Source organism: Mobula birostris, chromosome 28, assembly GCF_030028105.1.
Source record: "Mobula birostris isolate sMobBir1 chromosome 28, sMobBir1.hap1, whole genome shotgun sequence".
NCBI classification, from domain to species: domain Eukaryota; kingdom Metazoa; phylum Chordata; class Chondrichthyes; order Myliobatiformes; family Myliobatidae; genus Mobula; species Mobula birostris.
Genome location: NC_092397.1, coordinates 5,201,263 through 5,217,447, shown reverse-complemented (window position 1 = coordinate 5,217,447; position 16,185 = coordinate 5,201,263). Strand labels below are relative to the sequence as shown.

The 16,185-nt window shown below is 52.4% G+C and overlaps 2 protein-coding genes across 4 annotated transcripts in view; one reads left to right on the top strand and one right to left on the bottom strand.

The window, feature by feature from the left end:
• Positions 1 to 12,401, top strand: part of rab1ba (zRAB1B, member RAS oncogene family a) — a 44,410-nt gene extending 32,009 nt beyond the window's left edge. Inside the window, exons 3-7 of one of the 2 annotated variants that reach the window (XM_072245991.1) lie at positions 542 to 637; positions 8,245 to 8,340; positions 10,434 to 10,565; positions 10,685 to 10,906; positions 11,957 to 12,401. In XM_072245991.1, coding sequence (XP_072102092.1) covers positions 542 to 637; positions 8,245 to 8,340; positions 10,434 to 10,565; positions 10,685 to 10,879 — 519 coding nt within the window. In that variant the 3' untranslated portion in view covers positions 10,880 to 10,906; positions 11,957 to 12,401. Of the gene's footprint in view, positions 1 to 541; positions 638 to 8,244; positions 8,341 to 10,433; positions 10,566 to 10,681; positions 10,907 to 11,956 lie in introns of both variants that reach the window. The other variant, XM_072245990.1, reaches the window with a different exon arrangement.
• The window catches only part of rnaseh2c (ribonuclease H2, subunit C), a 515,876-nt gene that overhangs the window by 114,630 nt on the left and 385,061 nt on the right, over positions 1 to 16,185 (bottom strand). The window lies entirely within an intron of this gene.

Genomic DNA, 16,185 nt, shown 5'->3' with positions numbered 1-16,185 from the left:
GTGACTCAGAGAGCTGTGTTGGTTGGAGTCAGGGCTTTGTGCTTTAGCTGTTGGTAGGGTCACCCATGCCAAACAGGTCGAAGGGTAGAGGCCAGACTGAGAGTGGTCCACCGGTCCTCCAGGTTGGGGGGGTTCAGCTCAGGACTAATAACCCTGACTGGAACAACAAAACTGTGACTGAAGCAGCAATGAAGATTCCTTCTACATCTGAGTACGATGGTGTTCCTGAGTCTCCACCCGGGACTTGCGTGACTGACAGTGGTGAGAACCGAGAGGAGAGGAGATGCCAGCAGCGTAACAGGCAGCAATTAAGTGCATTAGCGACATGGCTGGAGAGCTGTGTAGGAGGGAAGGATTAGATTGATCTTAGAGTAGGCTTGAAGGTCGGCACGATCTCATGCACATTCTCTGTTTGTTCCCACTGATGTCCCTGTGGGCGCGGGCCTGCACGTTTCCGTGTGTTGGGGATAGAGACGATGCTGTGATTCCACGCCACTGAAATGTGTGTAGAAGGATCACTCACCCTCACCTCTCTTCGCAGGATGACACCTACACAGAGAGTTACATCAGCACCATTGGCGTCGACTTCAAGATTCGCACCATCGAGTTAGAGGGCAAAACCATCAAACTACAAATTGTGAGTACAGCGGGTCTTTCCCGAGGTCTGGAGGAAGGCAGCGCGCCGGAACAGGAATGGGCTTTGCAGCCTGTTCTGTTACACCATTTCCCTCCTCAGTATCTACTCTCTTGCCTTGATTGACAGCTATGGGCGAGGCTAATGGCTGACACACCATTGGCTGACCTCAGTGTGGGCGGGGTAGATGGTACAGTCGATCAGGAGCGTCATTGGCTGCCTGGGTGATTGACAGACCAAAACATGGAGAGGTTCTACAGATACTAGAAGCCAGAGCAACACACACACAAGCGTTCCTCTTAACTTCTGTCATCTCCAGTAGCATTCACCGCAAAGAGTACACACACAAAAATGCTGCGGAGCTCAGCATCTATGCAGCAGAATGAAGTGTCGGCGTTTCAGGCCGAGACCCTTCATCAGGGCTGGACCAGTACTTCAAGGCTCTTTGTCTCCAGTCCTAGATGAAGTATTTTGTTCCTGAAATTTCTCTCCCTGACCTGCTGAGTCCCTCCAGCACATTGTGTTGCTCTGGATTTCCAGCACCTGCAGCTTCTCTTGTGTTTATGGTTCCCTACCACTAACCACATCGTTCGCTCCCTGCCACTCTGGCCCCTCCCCACTGACTTCTCGCCCGACACTTACCCCTGTGACTGTGACAAGTGCTACCCCTCCTCCCTCACTGCCATTCTGGGCTCAAAACAGACCTTCCAGATGAGGCAGCGCATCACCCACAAGCCTGTCGGGGGTCGTATACTGTCTGCGGCACTCCCGCAGATTGGGGGACCGCTTTGCCAAGCACCTTCGCTCTGTCCACTGCGAAAGGTCTTGCATATTCCAGCTGGATCTGTTCCTGCCACCCTTACAGGTCTCTGCCAAGCGAGGATAAAGTTGAAAGTATTGCAGTGGCTCAGCGTTGGTGTATGATTATAGGACCAGTTTTGTAAATGGAGCACCCAGAGGAAACCCACGCGGTCATGGGGAGAACGTACAAACTCCTTACAGCAGCAGGAATTGAACACAGGCTGCTGTTGGTGTAAAGCATTATGCCAAACGCTACACGACTGTGCTGCTGTTCAGACAGGCCAAGTGATTTATTTAGGGACTTTAAACCAGGGCGGGCCCCCGGAGAGGGTCAGACCATCAGACACAGGAGAAGAATGAGGCCATTCAGCCCGTCGAGTCTCCTCTTGCCATTCCATCATGGCTGATTTGTTAGGCCTCTCAACCCTATTCTCGTGCCTTCTCCCCGTGACTTTTGACACCTTGACTACTGAAGAATCTTTCAATTTCTGTTTTAAGTATACCCAATGACTTGCCCTCCACAGCCATCTGTGGGAATGATTTCCACGGGTTCACCACCCTCTGGCTGAAGAAATTCCTCCTCATCTCTGTTCTAAATGGACATCCTTTTATTGTGAGGCTGTGGCCTCTGGTCCTGGACTCATCTTCTCCACATCCACGCTATCCAGGCTTTTAATATTCGATAGGTTTCAATGAGATCCCCCCCCTCACTCTTCTAAACTCCAGCCATTAAATGCCCCCCGCCGTACGTTAACCCTTTCATTCCTGGAATTATTCTTATGGACTCCCTGTGGACCCTCTTCAATGCCAGCACAGCCTTTCTTACTGCTCAGCACAATACTCCAACTGTGGTTTGACCAATGCTTTATAAAGCCTCAGCATTACATCCTTGCTTTTATAGCCTTGTCCTCTGGAAATACATGCTAACACTGCATTTGCCTTCCTGTTGTACAACAGAGAGGGCTAAGCGTGCAGATACTGAATTTTGCAGAAAGTGGTGTCACAGGTAGACAGGACGGTGAAGAAACCATTCAACACACTTGGCCGTCACCGGTCAGGGCACTGAGTACAGATGGGACCGTAAGATATAGGAGCAGTATTTGGCCTGTCGAGCCTGATCTGCCATTTCGTCGTGGCTGATCCATTTTCCCTCTCACCCTGATCTCCCTGTATCCCTTCGTGCCCTGACTAATCAAGAACCTATCAACCTCTGCTTCCAATATACCCAATGACTTGGCCTCTTCAGCCACCTCTGATTCCTGGCATCGTTCTCGTGAACCTCCCCTGAACCCTCTCCAGCTGTAGGAGATATTGGTGAGACCGCACCTTGAGTATCGTGTGCAGTTCCGGTCTTCCAGCTTTAGAAAGGATGTGATTAAGCTGGAAAGAGTTCAGAAAAGATTCACAAGAGTTATTAGGACTGGTGGGTTCAGATTTTTTTTCCCTGGAGCAAAGGAGGCTGAAAGGTAACCCTATAGATATTTATAAAATCATGATGGCATTGTTATTGATGAAAGATTAGCTTTATTTTTCCAAACGTACTTTGAGACACAGTGAAATGCGTTGTTTGTGTCAATGGGTTGTTTTCTCTGGAGCGTCAGAGGCTGAGGGGAGATCTGATCGAGGTTTATAAGATTATGAGAGGCATAGGTATCTGTTTCCCCAGGGTTGAAATGTCTAACACCAGAGGGCATGCATTGAAGGGTGAGGGGGGGTAGGTTCAAAGGGGATGTGAGGGGTAAGATTTTTACTCAGAGAGTGGTGGGTGCCTGGTGTGGCGGGAGAAGCAAATACATCAGAGGCTTTTGAGAGACATTTAGATAGGCACATGGATGTGAGGAGGGTGGAGGGATGTGGACACTGTGTAGGCGGGGCAGATTCATTTTTGTGGCTTTTTTGATTTACTTTTTAGCTGATTCGGCACAACACTGTGGGCCTGTTCCTGTGCTGTGCTCGGCTGTGTGGTGGGGGCAGCCCGCAAGTACTGCCCATGCTCCTGGCACCAACGTAGCACGCCCACAACTCACTGAGCCTAATCCGTACACCTTTTGAGTGCGGGAAGAAACCAGAGCACCCGGAGGAAACCCACGCCGCCAAGACGAGGACGTACAAACCCCTCACAGACAGTGACGGGAATTGAGTCCAGATCACTGGTGCTGTGAAGTGTTTACACTAGCCAACACGCCAAACGGGAGCAGAATTAGGCCATTTGGCCCATCTCTTCTCATGGTAGGGGAGACAGAATCTAGAAGGAACAGGTTTAAGGTGAAAGGGAGAGATTCAAATGGAACTTCTTCATACAAAGGTGGTGGGTGTGTGCAACATGTTGAGTTGGTTATGAGGGATGGTGCAGAGCACACCAGGAGGCCACCTGCAGGCAATTCGACTGAACCTTACTGACAGCCCTGCTTGTACACTCCCATGTGGGAGGTGGCATATTGAGTGACACGGGATTAACCCATTAACTACCACAATGGAACGAGCTGCCACTGGAAGTTGTAGAGGCAGTTACAGGTACGTGGATGGGAAAGGTTTCGAGTGACATGGACCAAATGCAGGCAAGTACGACTACGCTCGTCATCTGGGTTGACATGGATGATTTGGGCTGAAGCGCCAGTGATCTCCATTCCACCACTGACGCCCGTTTCCCGGCCCTACACCCGCATCGGGCGGGCCGGCACGGGCGTCTCCGAGAGGGGAGACACGGCCTCAAAGCTCCAGGGACCCAGGTTCGGTTCCAGCCTCCAGCGCTCTCTGTGTGCATCTGTCAGGAGTTTCACCTTCTCCCTGTGGCCCGCTGGATCCCCCTCCCTGTATCCCAAAGACACGCGGCAACGGTTGGTCAATCGGCCATAGTAATTTGTCCCTTGTGTGTGTTGATGAGCAGTGGAAACTGGGAGGGGGTCAGCCAGAGGGTGTGGACACAGACAGTTGTGGAGGACAAGTCATTGGGGATATTTAAAGCGGAAAGTTGGTATTTCTTGATTAGTCATCATCGTAATGTGCCGCGTCATACTGACGCGGGTGATCTTAGTGACCGTGGTTGTTCTTGGCAAATTTTTCTGCAGAAGTGGTCTGTCATTGCCTTCTGGGCAGTGACTTTACCAGATGGGTGACCCCAGCCATTATCAATACTCTTCAGAGACTGTCTGCCTGGCGTCAGTGGTCGCATCACCAGGGCTTGTGATGTGCAGTGCCTATGAAAAGTATTCACCCCAGCCCCCCGGAGGTTTTCATCTTTTATTGTTTTACAACATTCAATCACAGTGGATTTAATTTGGCTTTTTAAAAAACACGTTATCAGAAAAGACTTTCGTGTCAAAGTGAAAACAGATCTCTACATAGTGATCTAAATTAATTACAAATATATGAAAAAAATCCATTGCATAAGTATTCACCCCCTTTAAGTTAGTAGATGCACTTTTGGCAGCAATTGAGTCTGTGTGGATAGGCCTCTATCAGCTTTGCACATCTGGACACTCCAATTTTTCCCCATTCTTCTTTATAAAACTGCTCAAACTCTGTCAGATTGCATGGGGATCGTGAGTGAACAGCCCTTTTCAAGACCAGCCAAAAATTCTGAATTGGATTGAGGTCTGGACTCGGACTTGGCCACTCCAGGACATTAACTTTGTTGTTTTTTAAGCTATTCCTGTGTAGCTTTGGCTTTATGCTTAGAGTCATTTTCTTGCTGGAATTTGAATTTTCTCTCCAGTCGCAGTTCTCTTGCAGACTGCATCAGGTTTTCCTCCAGAATTTCCCTGTATTTTGCTACATTCATTTTACCCCCTACCTTCACAAGCCTTCCAGGGCCTGCTACAGTGAAGCATCCCCACAGCATGATGCAGCCACCACCGTGCTTCACAGTAGAGATGGTGTGTTTTTGATGATGTGTGGTGTTTGGCTTACACCAAACGTAGCGTTTAGTCTCATACCCAAAAAGCTCAATTTTGGTTTCATCAGCCCATAGAACCTTCTTCCAGCCGACTTCAGAGTCTCCCACATGCCTTCTGGAAAACTCTAGCCGAGATTTCATGTGTTTTTTTTCAACAGTGGCTTTCTCTTCTCTCCCATAAAGCTGTGACTGGTGAAGCACCCGGGCAACAGTTGTTGTATGCACAGTCTCTCCCATCTCAGCCACTGAAGCTTGTAACTCCTCCAGAGTTGTCACGGGTCACTTGGTGGCCTCCCTCACTAGTCCCCTTCTTGCACAGTCACTCAGGATTTGAGGACAGCCTAATCTAGGGCAGATTTACAGCTGAGCCATATTCTTTCCATTTCTCGATGATTGACTTAACTATACTCCAAGGGGAATTCAGTGACTTGGAAATTTTCTTGTATCCCTCTCCTGACTTGTGCTTTTCAATAACCTTTTCGTGGAGTTGCTTGGAGTATCTTTTTGTCTTCATGGTGGAGTTTTTGCCAGGATACTGACTCACCAGCAGTTGGACCTTCCAGGTACAGGTGTATTTTTACTACAATCAATTGAAACACCTTGACTGCACACAGGTCTCCAAAAACAGATCTCCATTTAACTGATTTTGTGACTTCTCAAAACAATAAAATATGAAATCTTTTGGGGGGAGTGGGGTGAATACTTTCTTTAGACACCGTACACTAACTGCTTATACAACCACCTGATCCCATGGCTTCATGTGACCCTGACTGGGGGGCTAAGCAGATGCCACACCTTGCCTAAAGGTTAGCGGAGGGAAGAAACACCTTACTCCTCCTTTGGTCAAGACGTATCTCCGCCACTGCCACCCGTCTTGATTAGTAAGGACTCAAAGGTTATAGGGAGAGGGCATGAGAACTGGGTTGAGAGGGAATGATGGAGCAGACACCATGGGCCAAAATGGCCTAATTCTGCTCTAGAATGGTCAAGAAGGTTCGGTCGCTTGGCATTCATGTGGGAAAAGCCAGACAGTGGTAGTGGACGGTTGCCTCTCTCACTGGAGGCCTGTGACTAGCAGAGTGCCGCAGGGATCAGTGCTGGGTCAATTGCTGTTTGTCATCTATCAGTGATCTGGATGAAAATTTTGTTAACTGGATCAGCAAATTTCTGGATGGCACCAAGATTGGGGGTGTAGTGGACAGCGAGGAAGACTATCAGAGCTTGCAGCGAGATCTGGACCAGCTGGAAAAATAGGCTGAAAAGTAGCAGATGGAACTTAATGCGGACAAGTGTGAGGCTGCACTTCAGTAGGACCGACTAGGGTCGGTCTTACACAGTGAACGGTCAGGCATTGAGGAGTGTGGTAGAACAAAGGGATCTGAGAATACAGGTCCATAGTCCATTGAAAGTGGTAGCACAGGTGGCTAGTTTGCAAAGAAAACTTTTGGCACATTGGCCTTCATAAATCCTATGTATTGAGTACAGGAAATGAGATGTTATGTTGATGTTGTATTGGATATTGATGAGACCTAATTTGGAGTTTTGGTCACCTACCTTCAGGAAAAGTGCAAATAGGGTTGAAAGAGTGCAGGATGTTGCCGGTCTGGAGGACTTGAGTTATAAGGAAAGATTAAGACTATAAGATATAGGAGCAGAATTAGGCCATTTGGCCCATCGAGTCTGCTCCGCCATTTCATCATGGCTGATCCAATTTTCCTCTCAGCCCCAATCTCCTGCCTTCTCTCCGTATCCCTTCGTGCACTGACCAATCAAGAATCTGTGAACCTTTGCCTTAAATGTACAAAAAGACTTGGTCTCCACAGTTGCCTGTGGCAATGAATTCTATAGATTCACCACTCTCTGGCTAAAGAAATTCCTCTTCACCTCCGTTCTAAAAGAACATCCCTCCGTCCTGAGGCTGTGCCCTCTGGTTTTCAACTCTCCCATCATCCTCTCAACATCCACTCTTATCAAAGCCTTTCACCATTCAATAGATGAGGTCACCCCTCATTCTTCTGAATTCCAGTGAATCCAGGCCCAGAACCATCAAACACTCTTCATATAACAAGCCACTCAATCCTGGAGTAATGTTTGTGAACCTACTTTGAACCCTCTCCAGTTTCAGCACATCCTTTCTAAGATAGGAACCCAAAATTGCTCACAATACTCCAAGTGAGGCCTCACCAGTGCTTTATAAAGTCTCAACATTACATGTTTGCTTTTATATTCTAGTCCTCTTGAAATGAATGCGAACATTGCATTTGCCTTCCTCACCACAGACTCGACCTGCAAATTAACCTTTAGGGAATCCTGCACAAGGACTCCCAAGTCCCTTTGCACCTCAAATTTTTGTATTTTCTCTCCATTTAGGAAATAGTCTACCCTTTAACAACTTCTACCAAAGTGCATGACCATATACTTCCTGACACTGTATTCCATCTGCCACTTCTTTGCCTGTTCTCCTAATCTGCCTAAGTCCTTCTGTAGCCTCTCTACTTTCTCAAAACTACCTGCCCCTCTACCTATCCTCATATTGTCTGCAAATTTTGCAGCAAAGCCATCAATTCCATCGTCTAAATCATTGACATATAAATAAAAAGACTCGGTCCCAACACCGACCCCTGTGGAACACCGCTAGTCATCAGCAGCCAATCAGAAAAGGCTTCCTTTATTCCCACTCTTTGCCCCTGCTGATTGGCCAGCACTTTATCCATGATAGAGTCTTTCCTGTAAGAAATACCATGGTCTCGTAACTTGACAAGCAGCCTCGTGTGTGGAACCTTGTCAAAGGCCTTCCGGAAATTCAAGTACGCAACATCAACCGATTCTGCTTTGTCTATTCTGCTTGTTATTTCTTCAAAGAATTCCAACAGATTTGTCTCAGTCTCTCTTTCTCTCCCACCACCGACCACAGTGGGACACCGCCGGTCAGGAGCGGTTCCGGACCATCACATCGAGTTACTACAGAGGAGCTCACGGGATCATCGTGGTGTATGATGTCACAGATCAGGTGAGACTAGTGTGAACCGTCACGTCTGATAGACCTTCGATCCACCTCATTACCAGAAACCCTCCTCCAATACAACTTCATCAGCAGAACCCCTCCTGCAGTCCACCATCGATCGTCAGAACCCCTCCCATCCACAATTGATCTATTGATACCATCTCCAACCCCCTCACCCCTCACCCCTCCCTGTTGTAGCCCTTTCCTCCAATCGCTTGAGGCCTCTGCCCATTCAGACTCCTTCCTCCAGTCCCCAAAGCCGGTCCTCTTTGATCCTCTCCTCTGTTCCCTTAAACCTGCCCCTTGAAGCTCCTCTCTATTGACTCTCTCGTCAAATCCCCTCTCACCCTTGGAATCCCTCCCTATTGACCCCTTTATCCAATTTCTAACCTTTCCTCCCCATTGAGCCCCTCCCCACAGACTCCACCCAACAGAACATGCCAACGTGAGTCTGGTCAGACCTAAAGAAGTCCTTGGGTTGGATTCTGATTGGCCGTATATGTGTCAGATTTGGCTCTGATTGGCTGCTCTTGTATCAGATTGGATTCCCATTGGCTAATTGGAGGAACCCCTTACCAACCCCTCTCCCTCCCGCCCGGACAGGTTGCCAAGTGTCACATTTTGTGAACTTAAACCACTACAATACGTGGTGAATGGTCTGGCTCAGAGATAGAGGAACAGATAGACCTAGGAGCACAGGGACATGGAAACTTGAAAATGGACACACACGTAGACAGGGTGGTAAATAAGATGTCTAGTAGATTTGCCTTTAACATTTGGAACATTAATACAAGTATTGGAAGTCATATTAGATTTAGAGACCGAACTTGGAACATTAGAGCATAGAGCACAGAACTATACAGGGCTCTTCGACCCTCGGTGTTGTGCTGACTTTTTGAACCACATTAAGATCAATCTAACCCTTTCCTCCCTTGTAGCTCCCAATCTTTCTTTCATCTGTGTGCCTTTCTAATAGTCTCCTCCAGTGTATCTGCCTCTACCACCACCCCTGGCAGCACGTTCCTGGCAACCCCTGGTCTCTGTGTAAAAAACCGTCCTCATACATCCCTCCCCCCCCACCCTGTACTTTCCTCCAGGCACTTTACAGTTGTGCCCCTTCATATTAACCTGGGGTAAGAGTCTCCATTCGATCTTTGCCTCTTATCCTCTTTGCATAGCGCCATCAAGTCACCCCTCATCTAAAGAGAAAAGCCCGAGCTCGCTCACCCCAGTTGTGTGCAGTTCGGGTTATCCGTTTCACAGGAAGGATGTCAGTAAACTGGAGGGGTGACATGGACGTGGCCAGGACTTGAGGAGAGACTGGGACCTAGTGTGGGAGGGGGCTGAGGGGGTGACCTCAGAGGTTTATAAAATTCTGAGTGACATTGATAAACTTGACGGTCATAATCTTTTTCCCTGGGGGTTAAGGGAGTCTAAAACTACAGGGCAGAGGTTTAAGTTGAGAGGGGACAATGTTGCAAGGACGTGGCTGTGGTGGGGGGGGGGCCAAGTGCTGGACACAGGCACGGAGGCAGGATCGAGAGGCGTTAGCACGGTCGTGAGCGTGGAATAGGTATCCAGGAGAGTCTTGACACGGAGACAAGGTTCACGTAGAGAATCCAGGAAAACGGTGCGGAACTTAGAACTGACAGTCGTAAAGAACCATGAAACGAGGTTACTCATACAAGAGTCGACCAACGAACTGGCAGCTCCTTGTTGTGATACGGGGTTTTTAATCCTGCCTTTACTGACAGAAGGCAGGTGTGTGTATTTAGTGGAACTGGGAATGATTGGAAAGTAGACGAGGGGATTGAGGCCCAATTACTGAGGTGACAGCAAGGTGGGGAATTGCCAGACGGGCCAATGACGGACAAAGGGTGATGGACACATGGAACGAGAGGCAGGTATAATTATAACAATTCAAAGACATGTATAGGAAAGGTTTAGACGGACATGGGCTAACTGCAGGAAAATGGGTCCGGCTCAGGTTGTGGCCCGGCACAGATGAGATGGGCCGAAGGGCCTGTGACCGTGCTGTCTAACCTTTCCTGTGCCTCTTTGAGCATTGTACATTCTTGCCCTGCTCTCCCCCCGACCAGGAGTCCTACAACAACGTAAAGCAGTGGCTGCAGGAGATTGACCGGTACGCCAGCGAAAATGTCAACAAGCTGTTAGTCGGCAACAAGTGCGACCTCACGACGAAGAAGGTGGTGGATTACACAACAGCGAAGGTGGGTCCAATCCCAGACACACGCATACAAACACAGAAACAACAGACAGACAGACACACACCCACAAGCTGCTCCCACTGACAAGCCTCGTGTTTTCCATCCCCCCCCTCCCCCAGCAGGAATTTGCGGACTCGCTGGGCATACCGTTCCTGGAGACGAGCGCCAAGAACGCCACCAACGTGGAGCAGGCCTTCGTGACCATGGCAGCCGAGATTAAGAAGCGGATGGGGCCGGGGGCGACCGCGGGCGGCGAGAGGCCGAACCTGAAAATCGACAGCACGCCCGTCAAACCCAGCACTGGCGGCTGCTGCTGAGGGCCGAGCAGCCCAGGCGAGCCCGAGGTGGGGAGGGGAGGACGGGGCGTGGGGTCGAGGAGGAGGTGGCGACTGAGCGTGCGAGTGTGTGTGTGTGCGCGTGTGCGTGTGTGTGCGTGTGCGTGTGTGTGCGTGTGTGTGTGTGTGTGTGTGTGCGTGTGTGGGGTGGGGGTTCCTGCCTCCTATGGGGGCACTGGATCTACACTGTCTTTCTCTGGAGGTGGAATGGGGTTTTCCAAGGGAGTCCCAGCTCTCTTCTGTTCCCCAACCCCCCGACCCTAAGGCCTTCAAACCCCTCTCTCCGTTTCCCTCCTGCCTGGGACTCAGTTGGAGTTGGGTTTCAGAGGGCAGCCCCCCTTCAGCCCCAGCATCCTTCTGTTCCGGGATACACACCCCCACTCCCCTGTCCCACAGGGGAGCAAGTTTCCATTCACCCCAAGACCAGAGTATGACATCCAAACCCCACTCTTCTGCTGTGGTAAAACAGGAGCGGGGATTTCCGCGGGTGTTCCCCTCAATCCCAGCGCGCTTTCCGTCTTGGGATTCTCTCCCCACAGGGGAACACGAGCAGCCTATCCCGAGGGCAGAGTCTGACCTTCAAACCACTCCCCCGGACTGTCTCCTGCCTCGAACTCGGGGTAGAGTGGGCAATTCCGAGGCAGCCCCTTCACTCCTGGCACCCTTCCGTTCCGGGTTTCAGTCCCAGCCCCCCTCTCCCAATTCCGGTTAAGCAAAGGGCTCCGTCCGGTACAGAGAGCGTCCGAACACTGGTTTCCAGCTTTCTCCTGCCCCCTCCTCACTCCACTCTCCATCTTCCCCCTCCTCCCATCGTTTCTTTGTTACCCCACCTGTAAAGCTCAGTTCAACCCACCCCCTGGGGCAGATCCCTCTTGAGGGATCTCGCCTCCAGCCCTCGTTCTCCACGGAGGGGGTAGGAGGTCTGCACTCCCCCCTCCCAACCCCCTGCAGACACCGTTAGGGGTGGAGGGGTGGTGTTCACCCACCCGAGCTTGTTGGGGGGAGGAGTGTGGACATCCCTGGTATGAGGAGCTAACTGCTCCTGTCTCTTGCCCCTAGGTGGGGAAGGAGATGTGATCCCACTCACAGGCGAAGAGTTCGGCGACTCGCAGGAGGCGAGGGGCAAGCAATCTCGCTTCCCGTCGCTCTTAACATCCTCTCACACACCTGTCTGTCTCTGTCGTCCCACATTGCCCACCCGCCAGTCCTCCTCCTTCCTTCTCTCCCTCCTGCCACTTCCCTCTGTCCCCCCCCCCCCCAGTTGTCTTTTCCGACCCTCCGGTGCCTCCCTCTCACCTGCCTCTCTCCCTCTCTGCTCTGTATATAATAGGTCTGTCTCTCCGAGCTGACTTGTGTTTTGACTGTAAGCACAGGTGCATCTTTTTGTACAAAACCGACAAACCGTTCGTTTCCTGCAGCTCTTCTCCAGGCTGCTCCACAGATATCATGATTTTAGAACCTTGTGGCTTTATAGATCAGAAATAAAGTCTCCCCTGGATCTGTACCCCCGAGTCGCTCACTGCTGCTCCTGTCAGCGTGACCCTGCTCTCGCACACAGACTGACTTCCGTGGCTCAGAGGCGTCACACGTCACAGGCGCGTTCAGTCCGCCACCACGGATCCAAACTGCACCAGTGAGTGCAAACCGAGAGACGTGCACGCCAGCCGAGGGCCACGCGTGCTAGCCGAGAGACGTGCACGCCAGCCTAGGGCCACGCGTGCTAGCCGAGACATGCACGCCAGCCTAGGGCCACACGTGCTAGCCGAGAGACGTGCACGCCAGCCGAGGGCCATGCGTGCTAGCCGAGAGACGTGCACGCCAGCCGAGGGCCACGCGTGCTAGCCGAGAGACGTGCACGCCAGCCGAGGGCCATGCGTGCTAGCCGAGAGACGTGCACGCCAGCCGAGGGCCACGCGTGCTAGCCGAGAGACGTGCACGCCAGCCTAGGGCCACGCGTGCTAGCCGAGACATGCACGCCAGCCTAGGGCCACACGTGCTAGCCGAGACATGCACCCCAGCCGAGGGCAAGCGTGCTAGCCGAGAGACGTGCACCCCAGCCGAGGGCCACGCGTGCTAGCCGAGAGACGTGCACGCCAGCCTAGGGCCACACGTGCTAGCCGAGACATGCACGCCAGCCGAGGGCCACACGTGCTAGCCGAGAGACGTGCACGCTCACCAAGTGCCGTGCAGTCTTACCAGGTCATCACCACCCTTCACACAACACGCTCACCGGGGTACCCCCACTCTCGAGGTACAGAAGGGTGGTGGGGAGAGAACCCTGCTCTGTGGGAGGGACGGTGAGCAGGGAACTCCACAATGTAGGAGGGACGAGGCGGAGGGAGCTCCACGATGTAGGAGGGACGAGGAGGCGGGAACTTCACGATGTCGGAGGGACGAGGAGGAGGGAACTTCACGATGTAGGAGGGACGAGGAGGAGGGAGCTCCACGATGTAGGAGGGACGAGGAGGAGGGAGCTCCACGATGTAGGAGGGACGAGGCGGAGGGAGCTCCACGATGTAGGAGGGACGAGGAGGAGGGAGCTCCACGATGTAGGAGGGACGAGGAGGAGGGAGCTCCACGATGTAGGAGGGACGAGGAGGACGGAGCTCCACGATGTAGGAGGGACGAGGAGGAGGGAACTCCACGATGCGGGAGGGATGGTGAGGAGAGAGCCCCACTCTGTCAGGGGTGGCGAAGAGGGATCCCTGCGCTGTGGGAGCCCTACACAGCGCGGTCTTTCCTCCCCACAGCGTGGGTCAGCTTCCTCACTGCCCTTCCGACAGCAGGGCTCCCTCCTCGCCATCCCTCCAACAGAGCGGGGCTCTCTGCTGTGGGAGGGCAACGAGGAGGGAGCCGTGCTGTGGGAGGGGTGGCGAGGCAGTCCCGCGTGTGGGAGGGTGACGAGGAGGGATCCCCCACGCTGTGAGAGGGGCGGCAGGGAGGGAGCCCTGCACTGTCGGAGGGCCATGAGGGAGGAGACCCGCGCTGTGGGAGCGGTGGTGGGGAGGAATCACCGCGCTGTGGGAGGGGTGACGAGGGTGGTGAGGAAGGAGCACACCACTGCAGGAAGGGAGCTTCCCAATCATTACCTCTTTCTCCCCCCCCCCCCCACTGGAATTGGCATCTGATGGGGCACTGGAGTGGACATCCTGTGTCCTGTATCACCGGTCACCGGAAGACAGTTCATTCTGAGATCCCGTCTGTTGGTTCCTCAGGGGGAAGCAGGCGGGATTCGGCACCCCGAGACTGCGGCAGGCCATGGACCTTCTCTCCTGCTCGGGGGAGGGGGAGGTGAAGGTGCCAGCCGAGATCAGGAGGAAGATGCTGCCCTCCGGCAGACGGAGGGACAGATGGACAGAAGGGAGTGTGTCGAGGGGCTAAAGCCGGAGAGGTCCCGAGATCCGCACCTGAGGAGGCAGTTCCTGAGCCGCACCCATTGGGGGCCCGCCTCGCTCTCCACCTGCCTGCAGGGAGAGGCTTTTCTGAAGCTAACGGGAGGGGTGTGTGTGTGTGTGGGGGGGTGCGATAGGACAACCCTCTTCTCCTTTCACAGACCGCGTCTCTAACTGCCCAGATCCATCAGATTGGTTCGGGTTCAGACTAGTGTATTCATCACGTGTGCTGAAATGTGTCGTTTGCGTGAACAGCCAACACACCCAGGGGTGTGCCGGGGGCAGCCCGCAAGTGTTGCCACACATTCCGGTGCCAGCATAGCATGTCCAGTGTCCACGGTGCTCAGTACAACAACACAGAGCACAAGCAGCAAAAACAAGTCCCCCTTTCCCCTTCCCACCCACTCTTACACACAGTCCTCAAGCCTTCAGCGGACTCAGGGACCCGTGGCTCTGGCCGTCGGGCTGTGACAGCTGGACTTCCGATCAATCTTGGGCATCGACCCAGGACTCGCCGATGATAATGAGTGCGGACTCCGGACCAACATCCCGATCACTCCGGTCTTGCAGTCAGCCCTTCCCATCGGTGTGGGAACTGTCCAGAGGTTGGCCTGGGGGTGGGAGGGGGTGAGGTGGGGATCACTCATTGCCCAGACGCTCCGCTGAATTCAGAGGAGACGACCTCTGCCCATGGGGAGGGGCAAACCCCTTGTTGCTGAAGGGCCGACTGGACAATCCCTCAGGGCATCTTGGATGTCATGGGAGTTGGGGTGGGTGGAGAGAGATGCTGGGCAGTCCCTGTTCCACTACCTAGGGGTGCGGGTGAAGGCAATCTCTGCCTCTTGAGATACTGATACCTGGTATCACCGATGTGGCCCTCACCTGGACGCTACCCTCCCACCTGGGCTCCCCGCTGGCCAGCACAATCCATCCCAACCAGCCCTACCTGATCCATTCAGAACAAGGGCAATGCTTTTCTCTCTTCCCTCATCTCAACCACCCCAACCAGAAGACGGAGCGCGACCACGGGCATGTTTACGTGGCTCTGCATCTAATCTGACTCTTAGCACTCTTACACAAAGAGCCTGGTGCGACTCGGCACACCCCCTCTCCGCCCCTCCCTCGGTGTTCATCGTTTCTGAATGATCCGTGTGGACGATTTACAAAACTGCCTCGGTACGACTGAAGCAAACCGCATGGCAACGCACACAAAACGCTGGAGGAACTCAGCAGGCCAGGCAGCTTCTGTGGAAGAGAGTAAACGGTCCACGTTTCGGGCCGAGACCCTTCACCAGGACTGAGAAGTCAGAGTAAGAGGGGGGGGGGAGGAGGAAGTCAAGACCCGAGGTGAAAGGTGAAACTTGGAGCGAGGGAGTGGTGAATTAAAGAGCTGAGAAGTTGATGTAGATAAAGAGCTGGGGAAGGCGGAATCTGACAGGAGAGTGTTGGAGTCTATTATAAGGATGTGGTTTCGGGGTACTTGGAGACTAATGATAAAATAAGTCAAAGTCAGCATGGTTTCTGTAAAGGAAAATCTTGCCTGAAAAATCTATTAAGGGTTATTTAGTCATAGTCATACTTTATTGATCCCGGGGGAAACTGGTTTTCGTTACAGTTGCACCATAAATAATAAATAGTAGTAATATGTAAATTACGCCAGTAAATTAAGAAGTAAGTCCAGGACCAGCCTATTGGCTCAGGGTGTCTGACACTCCAAGGGAGGAGTTGTAAAGTTTGATGGCCACAGGCAGGAATGACTTCCTATGACGCTCCGTGCTGCATCTCGGTGGAATGAGTCTCTGGCTGAATGTACTCCTGTGCCCACCCAGTACATTATGTGGTGGATGGGAGACATTGTCCAAGATGGCATGCAACTTGGACAGCATTCTCTTTTCA